Source organism: Fistularia commersonii, chromosome 29, assembly GCF_037954325.1.
Source record: "Fistularia commersonii isolate RoL2024-O1a breed Wild chromosome 29, RoL_Fcom_v1.0, whole genome shotgun sequence".
In the NCBI taxonomy this organism is placed as follows: domain Eukaryota; kingdom Metazoa; phylum Chordata; class Actinopteri; order Syngnathiformes; family Fistulariidae; genus Fistularia; species Fistularia commersonii.
The window spans coordinates 10,920,197-10,933,099 of NC_141312.1; the positions used below are offsets into that span (position 1 = coordinate 10,920,197).

General features: G+C 41.0%; 1 protein-coding gene across 4 annotated transcripts in view; it reads left to right on the forward strand.

The window, feature by feature from the left end:
* Positions 1-12,903, forward strand: part of fstl4 (follistatin-like 4) — a 141,011-nt gene that overhangs the window by 51,790 nt on the left and 76,318 nt on the right. For all 4 annotated transcript variants that reach the window (XM_086177008.1, XM_086177010.1, XM_086177011.1 and 1 more), the window contains exon 4: positions 839-1,081. In XM_086177008.1, coding sequence (XP_086033134.1) covers positions 839-1,081 — 243 coding nt within the window. The remainder of the gene's footprint in view (positions 1-838; positions 1,082-12,903) is intronic.

Here is a 12,903-nt window from a genome sequence, read left to right on the forward strand (position 1 = left end):
AATGCTGGTAGAGAAGTACAAAGAAGGTCAGAGGGAGTTGCATTATGCTTTTGCAGACTTAGATAAATCATATAACATGGTGCCAAGAGATCTATGGTATTGTCTGAAGAAGTCTGGAGAGACAGAGAAGTGAGTTAGACTGGTGCAGGACATGCATGCAAAATGTGAGAATGGTGCAGGTGTGACAGAGAAGTTCACTGTGCAGGTGGTACATCAGGGATCGGTTCTGAGCCCCCTCTTGTTTGGAGTGATGATGGACCAACTGACAGAGGAAGTTAGACAGCAATATCCATGGACCATGATGTTCGCAGATGACATTGTGAACTGCTGTGAGAGTAGGGAACAGGTGGAGGAAAATCCAGAGAGCTGGAGGTATGCTCCACCCTGTACTTAGAGTCAACAGTCCAGAGCAATGCAAAGTGTGGCAAAGAGGTAAGATGTGGGAGGGAGAGAGGGAATTTGACTGATTATTTCTTTTTTTTTTTTTTTTTGGTATATCTGTTTCAGGTTTAAAGTTGCATTTGGAATGCTTAGTTTTTTACATGTATGTTTCCTCTTTCACTGTTGAAGAGAAGAACAGTGCTGAAACTAAATAAGGCATTTTCAATATCACCTTGATATTTTTCTGTGTGCCTTTGTATTTCAGGAAGAGGTAAATAAGTCATTTTCATTGGTTGTTTTATGCGCCAATACCTCACTTTCTTTGACTATCATTGATGTCTTGTCTGAACAAATATGTCTTGACACTCACTCCAAAGGTGGGTGTACTTTTTTTTTTCTTGCACCTGTCTGTGGTGCAGTGTTTCTCAGTATTTTCTCCATCTCTTTCTTTTTCTAGCCCTTTCTGATTCAGATGGATCCCCCTGTCAAAGGATGTACTGCGGCCGGGGTCGACAGTGTGTGCTGTTGGCAGAAAATGCCCATGCTGAGTGTATTTGCCAAGAGAAATGCCGAACTACCTTTGTGCCTGTGTGTGGCTCAGATGGCAGGCTCTACGAAAACCATTGTGAGGTTTACAGAACTGCCTGCTTGGAGAGGAGGCATATCTATGTGGTGCACAGCAAGGACTGCTTTTTCAAAGGTAAAAGAATGTTGTCTAAATTGACTGATCTGTTTGAAAATAGTGCAATTCATGCTTTGCCTGTGATTTTGATTTGTGATATGTATAACATACAGGGTTAAGAACATCCATCCATCCATTCTCTTCCACTTATCCTTCATTCAGGGTTGCAGGGACGTGAAGAACAGATATAGTAAATTGCAATATCAGTTCCAGTGTCCTGTGAATTATTTTAAATGGGTTTATGATTTTTTTCTCTCAAAATTAAGAATAAGGGGTTGTACAGTGGCACAGGGTTGCAGGACCTTCATCTCATAGCAACAAGGTGCCTCGTTCAATTCCTGAGAGTGGCCTTCGGCTTGGAGTTTGCATGTTCTCCCCATATCTGGGTTGGTATCTCCGGATTCTCTGCTTCCAGAGAAAGTGTTTAGTAGGTTCACTGAAGAACCTTACAACCCAGATGAGTGAATGAGGGTGAATGGTTGTTTGTCTCTATATTAGGCCCTGTGATCAACTGCTAACTGGTCTGGGGGACACCCCACCTACCTCCCTATGACAGCTGGGATAGGCTGGGGTAGGCAGCTGGGATAGCAGTTCCACAACCCTGACTGCAGGATAAGTGGTATATTCAGTGAATTAATTAATGATATAGGCATTATAAGCCATTAAATGTATAAATAACATGATTTTTGACTTTACTCTGATGCAAATAAAAACAAGACCCTCACCTGATGCTGCAACATGAAAACAAGAATTTCCCTCTAATGTCTGATAGCCTATATCTTATAGTTTTGTCTTTTTTTAAGAACATTGCCCTTAAATGATTACCCTTGAGTCATACTTAATGCAGGGATTTCATGGTTCAAAATGTAAGGAGAAACAAAGTTTTTGAGTCAAAAGTTGTAATTTTGAAGCATTCAGCTATCTATCAAGCCTTAGTCTCAACAATCAATCACAGCAAATTATAGCCTCTTTTCTCACACAGACAGTCAACATGAAAGAATGAAAACATTTGTTGTTTGGCTGGTGAGGTTCCGGCTCAGACTCAACTTAAAATGATAGCCATGCCTTAAATACCTGCACTTATCTTTGTATCTGTACTTTAATTTATCACACGTCTGTCAGCTTCTGTTAAAGTCGCTCTCGGCAGTCAGTATAAATTCCAAACATTGCCAATAGTTGGCTACTGCTGTAAAAAATTATCCTGTCTGAGCTTTATGTATACTAGAGACATTAGCTTGCATTTGCAAATTGCTTATGTAATTTCCCTTCCCTGCCAAGTAAAGCATTGGCCTATTCAGTCTGTGATTTTCACACACAGACAAGATGCAATCTCATAAGTCTGCTGCTACATACAACAACAATGCTACTACCTGACTTGGAGTCAACTTGGAGTTAAACAGTTGCCTTCGATCAAATCATATGTCAGACTTCATTGATAGATAATTATATAGCTGTTCTGTATCAAAAATGATACTGATAATTAGTTTGATGAATATTGCATGACTACTTCTTCTTCTTATTCTTTTGGCTTTTCCCCTCAGGGGTCGCCACAGCGAATCAGCTTTTTCCATCTAACCCTATTCTCTGTATCCTCCTCTCTCATATACATAGTGCCTCTCTCACTACGTTCATAAATCTTCTCTTTGGTCTTCCTTGAGACCTCTTGCCTAGCAGCTCCAATTCCAGCATCCGTCTACCAATGTATTCACTATCCCTCCTCTGTACATGACCAAACCATCCCAGTCTGGCTTCTCTAACCTTCTCTCCAAAACACCTAACATGTGTTGTTCCTCTAATAGACTCATTCCTGATCCTATCCATCCTGGTCACTCCCAAAGAGACCCTCAACATCTTCATCTCTGCAACCTCTAGTTCTGCCTCCTGTCTTTTTCGTCATTGTAACTGTTTCTAGGCCATACAGCATGGCTGGTCTCATCACTGTCTTGTACAACTTTCTTTTTATTCTGTCCAATAGTCTTCTATCACATAGTACCCCTGATACTTTTCTCCACCCATTCCAACCTGTTTGAACCTGTGTCTTCCCCTCTTTTCCAAACTCTCCATTGCTCTGGACTGTTGACCCCAAGTACCTGAAATCCTCCAACTTCTTGATTTCCACTCCCTGTAGCCTCATCGTTTCCACCCGAGTTCCTCTCATTCACATAAATATAATCTGTCTTGCTGCGACTAACTTTCATTCCTCTCCTGTCCAGCACATACCTCTCCAGATTTTCCTCTACCTGTTCTCTGCTCTCACTACAGATCACAATGTCATCTGCAAACATCTGGTCCATGGAGATTCCTGTCTAACCTCATCTGTCAGCCTGTCCATCACTATTGCGAACAATAGTGATGGACAACAATCACAATAGTGAACAACAATCACATGCTCAACGCAAATACTGCATCTGTAGTACTCTTTCTAGGCATGAAGCCATACTGCTGTTCACAAATGCTGACTTCTGGTCTCAGTCTAGTTTCCACTACTCTTTCCCATAACTTCATTGTATGGCTCATCAACTTTATCCCTCTATAATTACCGCAATTCTGCACATCCCCTTTATTCTTAAAAATAGGCACCATCACACCTCCTCCCCATTCTTCAGGCATCGTCTCACTCTCTAAGATCCTGTTTATTAATAGAGTGAGAGACTCTACCGCTGCCTCTCCTAGACACTTCCACACTTCCATGGGTATATCATCAGGACCAACTGCTTTTCCACTCTTCATCCTCTTTAATGCCTTCCTCGCTTTTTTTTACTAATTTGTGCTACTTTGTGGTCTTCAATGGTCACCTCTTCTACCCTTGCCTCTCTTTCATTTTCCCCATTTATCAGCTTCAATGTACTCTTTCCATCTTCCCATCACTCTTCTAGCATCTGTCAATACATTTCCCTCTCTATCCTTAATCAACTTGACCAGTTGTACATCCTTTCCATCTCTATCTCTCTGTTTTGCCAGCCTGTATAGATCATTCTCACCCTCCTTACTATCCAACGAAGCATACAAGTCATTGTAGGCCCTTTGTTTTGCCTTTGGTATCTATCTTTACCTTACGTTTTATCTCCCTGTACTCCTGTCTGTTCTCTCCAGTCCTCTCAGTATCCCACTAATATTTGCAAACCGCTTTCTCTGGATATACTCCTGCACTTCCTCATTTCACCACCAAGTCTCCTTATCTACTTTCCTTCCAGATGATACACCAAGTACTCTTCTACCTGTCTCCCTGATGACGCTAGCTGTTGTTGTCCAATCATCTGGAAGCTCTCCTTGACCACCCAGAGCCTTTCAACTCCTCCTTGAAAACCATGCAACACTCCTCCCTTTTCAGCTTCCACCACTTTGTCCTCTCCTCTGCCTTTGTCCCCTTGATCTTCCTTTTCACCAGAGTCCTTCTACAAACCACCATCCTATGCGGTCTGGCCACACTCTCACAAACAACTACTTTGCAGTCGTTGATCTATTTCAGGTTACCTCGTCTATACAAGATGTAGTCTAACTGCGTGCTCCTACCTCTGCTCTTATAAGTTACCCTGTGTTCTGGAAAAAGGTGTTCACTACAGCCATTTCCATCCATTTTGCAAAGTCTTCCACCATCTGTCCCTCTGCGTTCCTATCCTGGATACCAAATCTGCCCATCACTTCATCATCCCCTTTATTGTCTTCACCAACATGTCCATTGAAGTCTGCACCAATTACCACTCTCTCATTTCTGGGAATATTCTGTATCACTTCATCTAACTCATTCCAGAACTTCTCCTTCTCTTCAAATTCAAATCCCACCTGTGGGGCATAGCCACTAACAACATTGAGCATCACACCTTCAATTTCCAGTTTCAGACTCATAAGTCTATCTGACATCCTTTTCACGTCTAGAACGTTACTAGCAAACTCCTCCTTCAAGATAACTCCTACTTCATTTCTCCTCTTGTCAGTATCATAATAGTACAACTTAAAGCCTGCCCCTAATCTTCTAGCCTTACAACTTTTCCACCTGGTCTCCTGAACACACAGTACATTCACCTTCCTTCTCTGCATCATGTCTACCAACTCTCTACCTTTTCCTGTCATTGTCCCGATATTCAAAGTCCCTACTTTCAGTCCCAGGCTCTTTCCTTTCCTCCTCTCTCTCTGCTTCCAAACACGCACTCCTCTGCTTCTTCTTGTTCTTGTTCTTCGACCCACAGTAGCCCAATTTTTACTGTTACCCTGGTATAGCGGTCGTTGTTAACCCGGTGCTCAACCGATCCGGTATGATATGGTCATGGTTGACTTGCATATTTGGTTTTGGCAAAAGTTTTACACCCCATGCCCTTCCTGACACAACCCTCGGCATTTATCCGGGCTTGGGACCTGCTCCGTGCCCCCCCAAGGCAGGCTTGGGGAGACACGGGCCAGCGCTGCCCTGAGGCTACATTATAGCATGACTACTATTACTACCAATTTATTATATATGGCACATTGTTATTATTATAATTATAATTAATTATAGTTATAATTGCTTTTGTTATTATTATTGTTATTGCTATTATTAGTTGTATTTTTATAATTATTGTTATTATTATTATTATTATTATCATCATCATCATGAGAGGTACTAGTAGCATTGAATACATCTGTTTATGAGGTGAGAGCGCAAAGCATATTGTGAATCCTTGCTGATGTCTCATTAATTTGTTATCAAACTGTTGTAAGACAATGATTTTCAGACTTGTTGGGATCGGCCCCTCTCTTATTTCATTATTTTGCTCTTTAATATACAAGTAGGATTGGGTGGATCAGAACTGTTTTGGATCAGTAATGATTACATAAAATGAATTTATATTTTTAATGATTTATTCCAATAATTGAAAACATTTATCTGAGCATTTCCTGCCAGGGCAGAAACCTGAGGTGCAGTACCAGTGAGCGGAGCCAAGCCTTTGCACGGACAATCACTAGAGAGTGTGGAAAAGAGGTGAATAAATAAGTAGAGGTGGAGTCTTGTGGATGGAGAAGAGTGTTGCTGTCTATGACAGATTAGCAGCAAGAGTGATGGGAAAGGTTTACAAAAGAGCGGTGAGATAAGCCGTTCTGTATAGCTTGGAGGCGGTGACTCTAAAAGACAAGAAGCAGAGCTGGAGACGGCAGAGTTGAAGATACATTTTTCTTTAGGTGTGGGAAGGATGGACAGGGTAAAAAATGAGCACATCAGAGGGATAGCTCTGGTTAGATGTCTTAGGGACGAAGTAAGAAAGGCCAGATAATTGTTGTACATGAAAGTTAAGAGGAGAGTAAGTATATCGGTAGTAGGATGATGGCACAATGCAGTCAGTAACGTTCTCCTGGCAACCACCAAATCCAGACTCATCCATCAGATTGCCAGATGGAAAAGCGAGATTCATTACTCCAAAAAATGCATCTCAACTGCGCTAGTGCATAGTGGCGGTGTGCTTTCTGCCTCTGCACTTTAAATTGTGTGTGATGTGTGGTTTGGATGCAGCTGCTCAGCCTTGGAAAACCCATTCTATGAAACTCCCTGCAAACTGTTGAGCTAATCTGAAGGCCGCATGAAGTTTGGAGGTCTGTAGTGATTGACTCTGCAGAAAGTTGGTGGCCTCTTCACACTATGCAGCTCAGCATCTGCTGACCTCACTCCATCAGTTTACCACTTCATTGCTTAGTTGCTGTTGTTCCCAAACACTTCCATGTTCTTATAATACACCTTATAGTTGATTGTGGAATATTTAGGAGCGTGTAAATTTCACAACTGGTTTTGTCGCACAGGTGTCATCCTATCACAGTTCCATGCTGGAATTCACTGAACTCCTGAGTGACACATTCTTTCACAAATGTTTGTAAAAAGAGTCTTCATGCCTAGGTGCATGATTTCATACACCTTTAGGTTCTGTCCAGATCTCAAAATATCATAACTTGATTTTAATTCACTTGTAGGTGTACAGGGTTCCCATAGTTCAGAAAGTACAAAGTACAGAATACTAAATTGAATAGCTTCGGAGCTAGGATTGATCTTGGCCTGCTGTCATTCGATTACAGGGCCACATATACAAACAATCAACCATTTACATTTGTTTTCAGTCACAGAAAAGTGAGTTTTTATTAACCTACTGTACTGTATTTTTGGATTGAGATTTGCTGTCAGACCTTCTTGCTGTGTGACAAAAGTTCTGTAGTCCAAGACTGTAGTTGGTGCCACGATTTTGCCTCACAAGCAAAAAGCACCCCGGTTCAATGCCCACGGGGTGCCTTTCTGTGTGGAGTTTGCATGTTTCCACATGTGTCTGCCGGGTTTTGAAATTTTCTCCTTCGATCCAAAAACACCGAAGTCAACTGGAGACCCAAATGCCATTGCCAAGATGTGTGAATGAGAGAGTAAATGGTTGTTTGTCTCAATATGTGGCTCTGCGATTGGCTGGCGACCAGTCCAGGGTGTACCCAGCTTTGGCTGAGCTCCAGCATCCCTGCGACTGTGCCCAGAGTGCATGTATAAGTGGTAGATAATAAATAAATGACTAAACTTATATACGGTCATTTGAAAAAGTTTGGGCACCCCTAATCATTTTCACAGATTTTCCTTTATAAATCATTGGTTGTTCAGATCAGCAATTTCAGTTAACCCTCATGCGATCTTAACATTGTGTTTACTCCCCTTGTCCTACGGGTCAAAAATGACCAATGAGATAATCTTTGTTCCCTAGTGGTGTACAGCCCACATGGAAACATAAACAAAAAAGACGTATCACTTTTTCAAATTATGGGATCTCTTTAGGAAAAGTCATAGAATTTCAAGTTGGAAAAAAGTAGGTTAAGGTGTTTTTTTCTACAGCTTAACATGGTAGTGGGTCACTTTTGACCCGCAAGACAACACAAGGGTTAAATATATGATATAGCAGACAAACACAGTGATGTTTCAGAAGTGAAATGAAGTTAAAAGGATTTACAGAAAGTAAGCAATAATTACTGAAACAAAAGTAGGCAGGTGCATAAATTTGGGCACCCTTTTGTTTTATTGATTTGAATACCTTTAGCACTAACTATTGGAACACAAAATTTGTTTGGTAAGCCTTGACCTACATACATAAGTGAAGCCAAAGATGAGAAAGGGTATTTAAGGTGGCCAGTTGCAAGTTTTTCTCCTCTTTGCATCTACTCTGAAGAGTGGCAACATGGGAACCTCAAAACAACTGTCAAATGACCTGAAAACAAAGATTGTTCGACATCAGGGTTTAGGGGAAGGATACAATTCACTAGCTCATAGATTTAAGCTGTCAGTTTCCACAGTGAGAAACATAGTGAGGAAATGGAAGACCACAGGCACAGTTCTAGTTAAGGCCCAGAGTGGCAGGCCAAGAAAAATATCAGATAAGCAGACGCGAAGGATGGTGAGAACAGTCAAACTCAACCCATTGACCAGCACCAAAGACCTACAACAGGATCTTGCTGTAGATGGTGTCACTGTGGATTATTCAACTATTCAGCGCACTTTGCACAAGGACATGCGGTATGGGAGAGTAATACGGCAGAAGCCTTTTCTGCGCACATGCCACAAACAGAGTCGCTTGAGGTATGCTAAAGCACATTCCAAGCCAGCTTCATTTTGGAATAAGATGCTGTGTACTGATGAAACTAAAATTGAGTTATTTGGACATAACAAGGGGCGGTATGCATGGTGGAAGAAGAACACAGCAGTCCAAGACAAACACTTGCTTCCCACAGTAAAATATCTTTTTTTAGTAAGTTGCTGTTGACATTTTTACCAAAATCCCTTCACATGCTCCAAGTGCATTGGGATTTTCATGAACTGAGTGACTTCTAAAAAGTTTGGCTAACAGGCCTGGGCTTTTTGTACCTCCTGGAGCCTGAGCCTGCTTCATCCCCTCTAGAGACTGAGCTGGGAGGACTACACTTCTCTTGGAGCAGAGCCAACTGGCTTAAGCCTGCCTCATCCCCCGAGAGACTGGTCTGGGAGGCCAACACTTCTCCTAGGAGCCGAGCTAACTAGCTTGAGCCTACTTCCCCCTGGAGACTGGTTTGGGGGACTATACCTCTCCAAGAGTGGAGCGAACAAGCTTCACCCTGTTTCATCTTCCTCGAGACTGTTCTGGGAGGCCTAAACTTCTCCTGGAGCCTGTTACATTCCCCTGGAGACTGTTCTGGGAGGCATGCACTTCCCCTGGAGCCAAGCTAACTAACTTTAGTCTGCATCGTCCCCCTGTAGACTGGTTTGGGGGCCTACACTTCTCCTAAAGCCGAGCTAACTGGCTTGAGCCTGCTTCATCTGCCTCAAGGCTGGGCCGCAAGGCCTACACTTCCTGGAGCCTGCTGCACTTCTCTTGGAGTTAAAGGGGAGGACAATGGCATTTTTCAGTATTTTGGTATGCTTTATGGCACACCTGTGACATGAGACCAAACAATGTTTCCTGGGTGAGTACCCATAATAATGTGTTGTGTTCTTGGGACACTTACAATAGTGGTACTACTGAGGTAATACTGTGTATGGGTAATCACAGACTCATTTGGTCTGGTTCTTAAACTCCTGGTCAGATGTGTCGAGGGAGCTACTTAAACTTCAAAATGTTCTTACTTTGTATGATCTCACACTCAAGTGAAAAGAATTGCTTGGAGTCAACAAACAAAAATATTGTTCCAAGAAGTAATCTGAAGCAAAGATTCATGGTTGTCCTGCTTTTACTTTTATCTGGAAATGTGCAGCCTAACCCTGGTCCTGGACTGCAATGTATTGAGACTCCTGCTGATTTCAAATCAATGCTTGGTCTCAAAAGTGTTCACCTTAATGTGCGCAATTTATTGCCTAAAATGGACATGGTCAAAATTTGGATTAAATCAACTGATGCGGACATTGTGATAATCTCTGAAACATGGCTGACAAAATCTATCACAAACGATGACATTAGTATAAATGGATGCAATGTCCATCGCACTGACAGGCCTAAAAAAGGTGGTGGTGTAGCCATCTACGTAAAATCAAAATATGATACTTCAGTTGTCCCGTCTAAGTCCATTTCAAAGCAAATGGAGTTTCTGGCCTTGAATGTAGAAATTGTTAAACCCTTTTCTATAACTTTTGTCACAGACCTCCGTCTGCCACCAAAGAGGCACTGTCATCTTTAGGGCAGCTTCTGTCGAAATCCAACTATAATGAGTTTTTAATTGCAGGAGACCTCAATTGGGATTGGTTAAACACAGCTACTGAAGAATTTTAATCCTTCTGTGATTCTGCAAATTTTAGCTATTTGATCAATCATCCAACTAGGCCAAATGTTAAATGCCCTGAAAAGTGTACTTTGATCGATGTAATTCTAACAAATGTTCCACATAAGTTTTCATCTGTAGGGAATTTTCTGCAATGATTTGAATGATCATTGTGTTGTAGCAGCATACAGAGACACAAAAATCCCAAAATTTAAATTGTGCATTATTTTTATGAAAAGTTTGAAGAAATTTAATGAACAGGCCTGTCATCCTGACTTGTCCTTGGTCAATTGGGAACAAATAGGCCTAATACCAGATGTTGAGCTAGCTTGGACCTTTTTTAAGGACCACTTTGACAAAATTGTAAATAAGCATGTTCCTATGAGGAAATTCAGGGTAAAGGGGCGATAAAACCCCTGGTTTTCTCCTGAACTATCTGATCTTATTCACCAGCATAATGTGGCATGGGCCAAAGCCAGGAAAAGTGATTCTGCTAGTGACTGGGCTATCTTTAGACAACTGAGAACTAAATGCACCTCTTTTATTAAAAAGGCTAAATCTGAATATTACTTGTCCGTCACTACTGAGAATCTCAATAACCCACAGAAATTTTGGAAAGTGATTAAGTCTTTATTTGTGAACAAATGCAATCAGGTGCTTCCTACTTTTGTTTTAAAAGACTCAGTCCCAATATATGATAGAGCTTAGATTTTAAATTGCTTTAATGATCATTTTGTAGCATGTGGTTCATTATTTGACTCTACAGGAGTTACTTCTGTGCCTCACTATACAAACACTCAAATATGTTCAGGAGAACCCTTTGCATTTGTGCCTTTTACTGTGCAGCAAGTTCATAAGGCTCTCAAAAGTTTGAATCACAGAAAGCCCCCTGGGCCAGATCTAACTGAGTCTTATTTTTTGAAAATGGCTGCTGATTTGATTGCACAGCCTCTTGCAGTGCTTTTAAATTTGAAAACAAAGAAATTCCTTCAGTTTGGAAGTGTGCTTTTGTTGTCCCTCTCTTAGAAGGAGACGATCCAATAGTTTTAACAAATTATAGACCACTTTCAAATTTGTGCATTTTGTCCAAAATTCTTGAATCTCTTGTGTGTGATCAACTTAAAGAGTTTCTATACTTGAAAGAGCTTCTATCAAAGCTGCAATCGGGCTTTAGGAAAAAACACAGCACTATTACTGCTGCAACAAAAGTGATTAATGATATACTTGTAGCTCTTGATAAAAAAACAGTACTGTGGTGCACTTTTTATTGATTTGTCAAAGGCGTTTGACACTGTGGACCACACAGTCTTAAAACAAAGGCTCATCAGTTTTGGTCTTTCAGAAAATGTCACCTCCTGGTTCACAAATTATTTGAGTGACAGGACCCAGTGTTTTGAATATAATGACCTGTGTTGTAATTTCTTGAGCGTCTACGAAGGACTCTTATTCATTATGCACATTAATGATTTAGGACAAAATGTCTCCAATGCTGGCATGCATTTTTATGCAGATGACACAATAATGCACTGCTTTGGCTCATCCCATGCTGCTGCTATTGAATCTCTGCAGAAAGCTTTTAATGTGGTGCAGCACACACTTTTGCAACTAAAATTAGTTCTTAATACTAACAAAACCAAACTAATGTTGTTTCCAAACTCTAGAAAGAGGCTGCAAGTTATCCCTACAGTGTCCACGTTTAAGGGAAGTGAAATTGAGGTGGTTCATGTATACAAATATCATGTTGAGATCCTCATGTTGAGAGTCTTGTGAAGAAGCTCAAATTGAGCCTGGGTTTTTATTCCGAAATAAATGCTGTTTTTCCTTTGAGGTCAAAAAGCGACTTTTGCAACTTTTTATCCATTTTAGATTATGGAGAACTTTTGTATGTGAATGCTACAGCTCAGTGTCTGAGTAAGGTTGACTCGGTGTATCATGCTACTTTGAGGTTTGTTTCTAACTCGAGGGCCTTAACCCATCACTGTGAGCTGTATTCTCGAGTGGGATGGTCTTCTTTGTCCACCAGAAGATTTATTCACTGGAGCACTTTCATGGCTGTGCTGGGACTGCTGCCCTCTTACATTTGTAACTTAATTATACAGAGAAGTGTTGATTCTTATGGTTTACATTTTAATGATCAGCTGTTTCTTTCTGTTCCATTTGTCCGCACGAAACTGGGAAAAAAATGCTTTTGTCTATTCTGCCCCCTCTACATGGAACATGTTGCAAAAGGACTGGAAACTCACGGAACTTGTTTCATTGAACGGCTTTAAATCCAGATTCAGAGCACTTGAGACAACTTCACTGATTTGTAACTGTTTTATATGATTTGTATGTAATTTTGATTTCATTTTAAATGTAACTGTATTCTTTTGCTGCCTCTTGGCCAGGACTCCCTTGGCAAAGAGGTTTTTAATCTCAATGGGACTTTCCTGGTTAAATAAAGGTTAAAGAAAAAAGAAAGACAGAAATTCATCCCATCACTCTTTTAGCATCTATTAATACATTTCCCGCTCTATCCTTAATCACCTTGACCTGATGTACATCCTTTCCATCCATATCTCTCTGTTTCCTAAACCTGTATAGATCATTGTGTCCCTCCTCTCTGTCCAACCAAGAATACAGGTCAA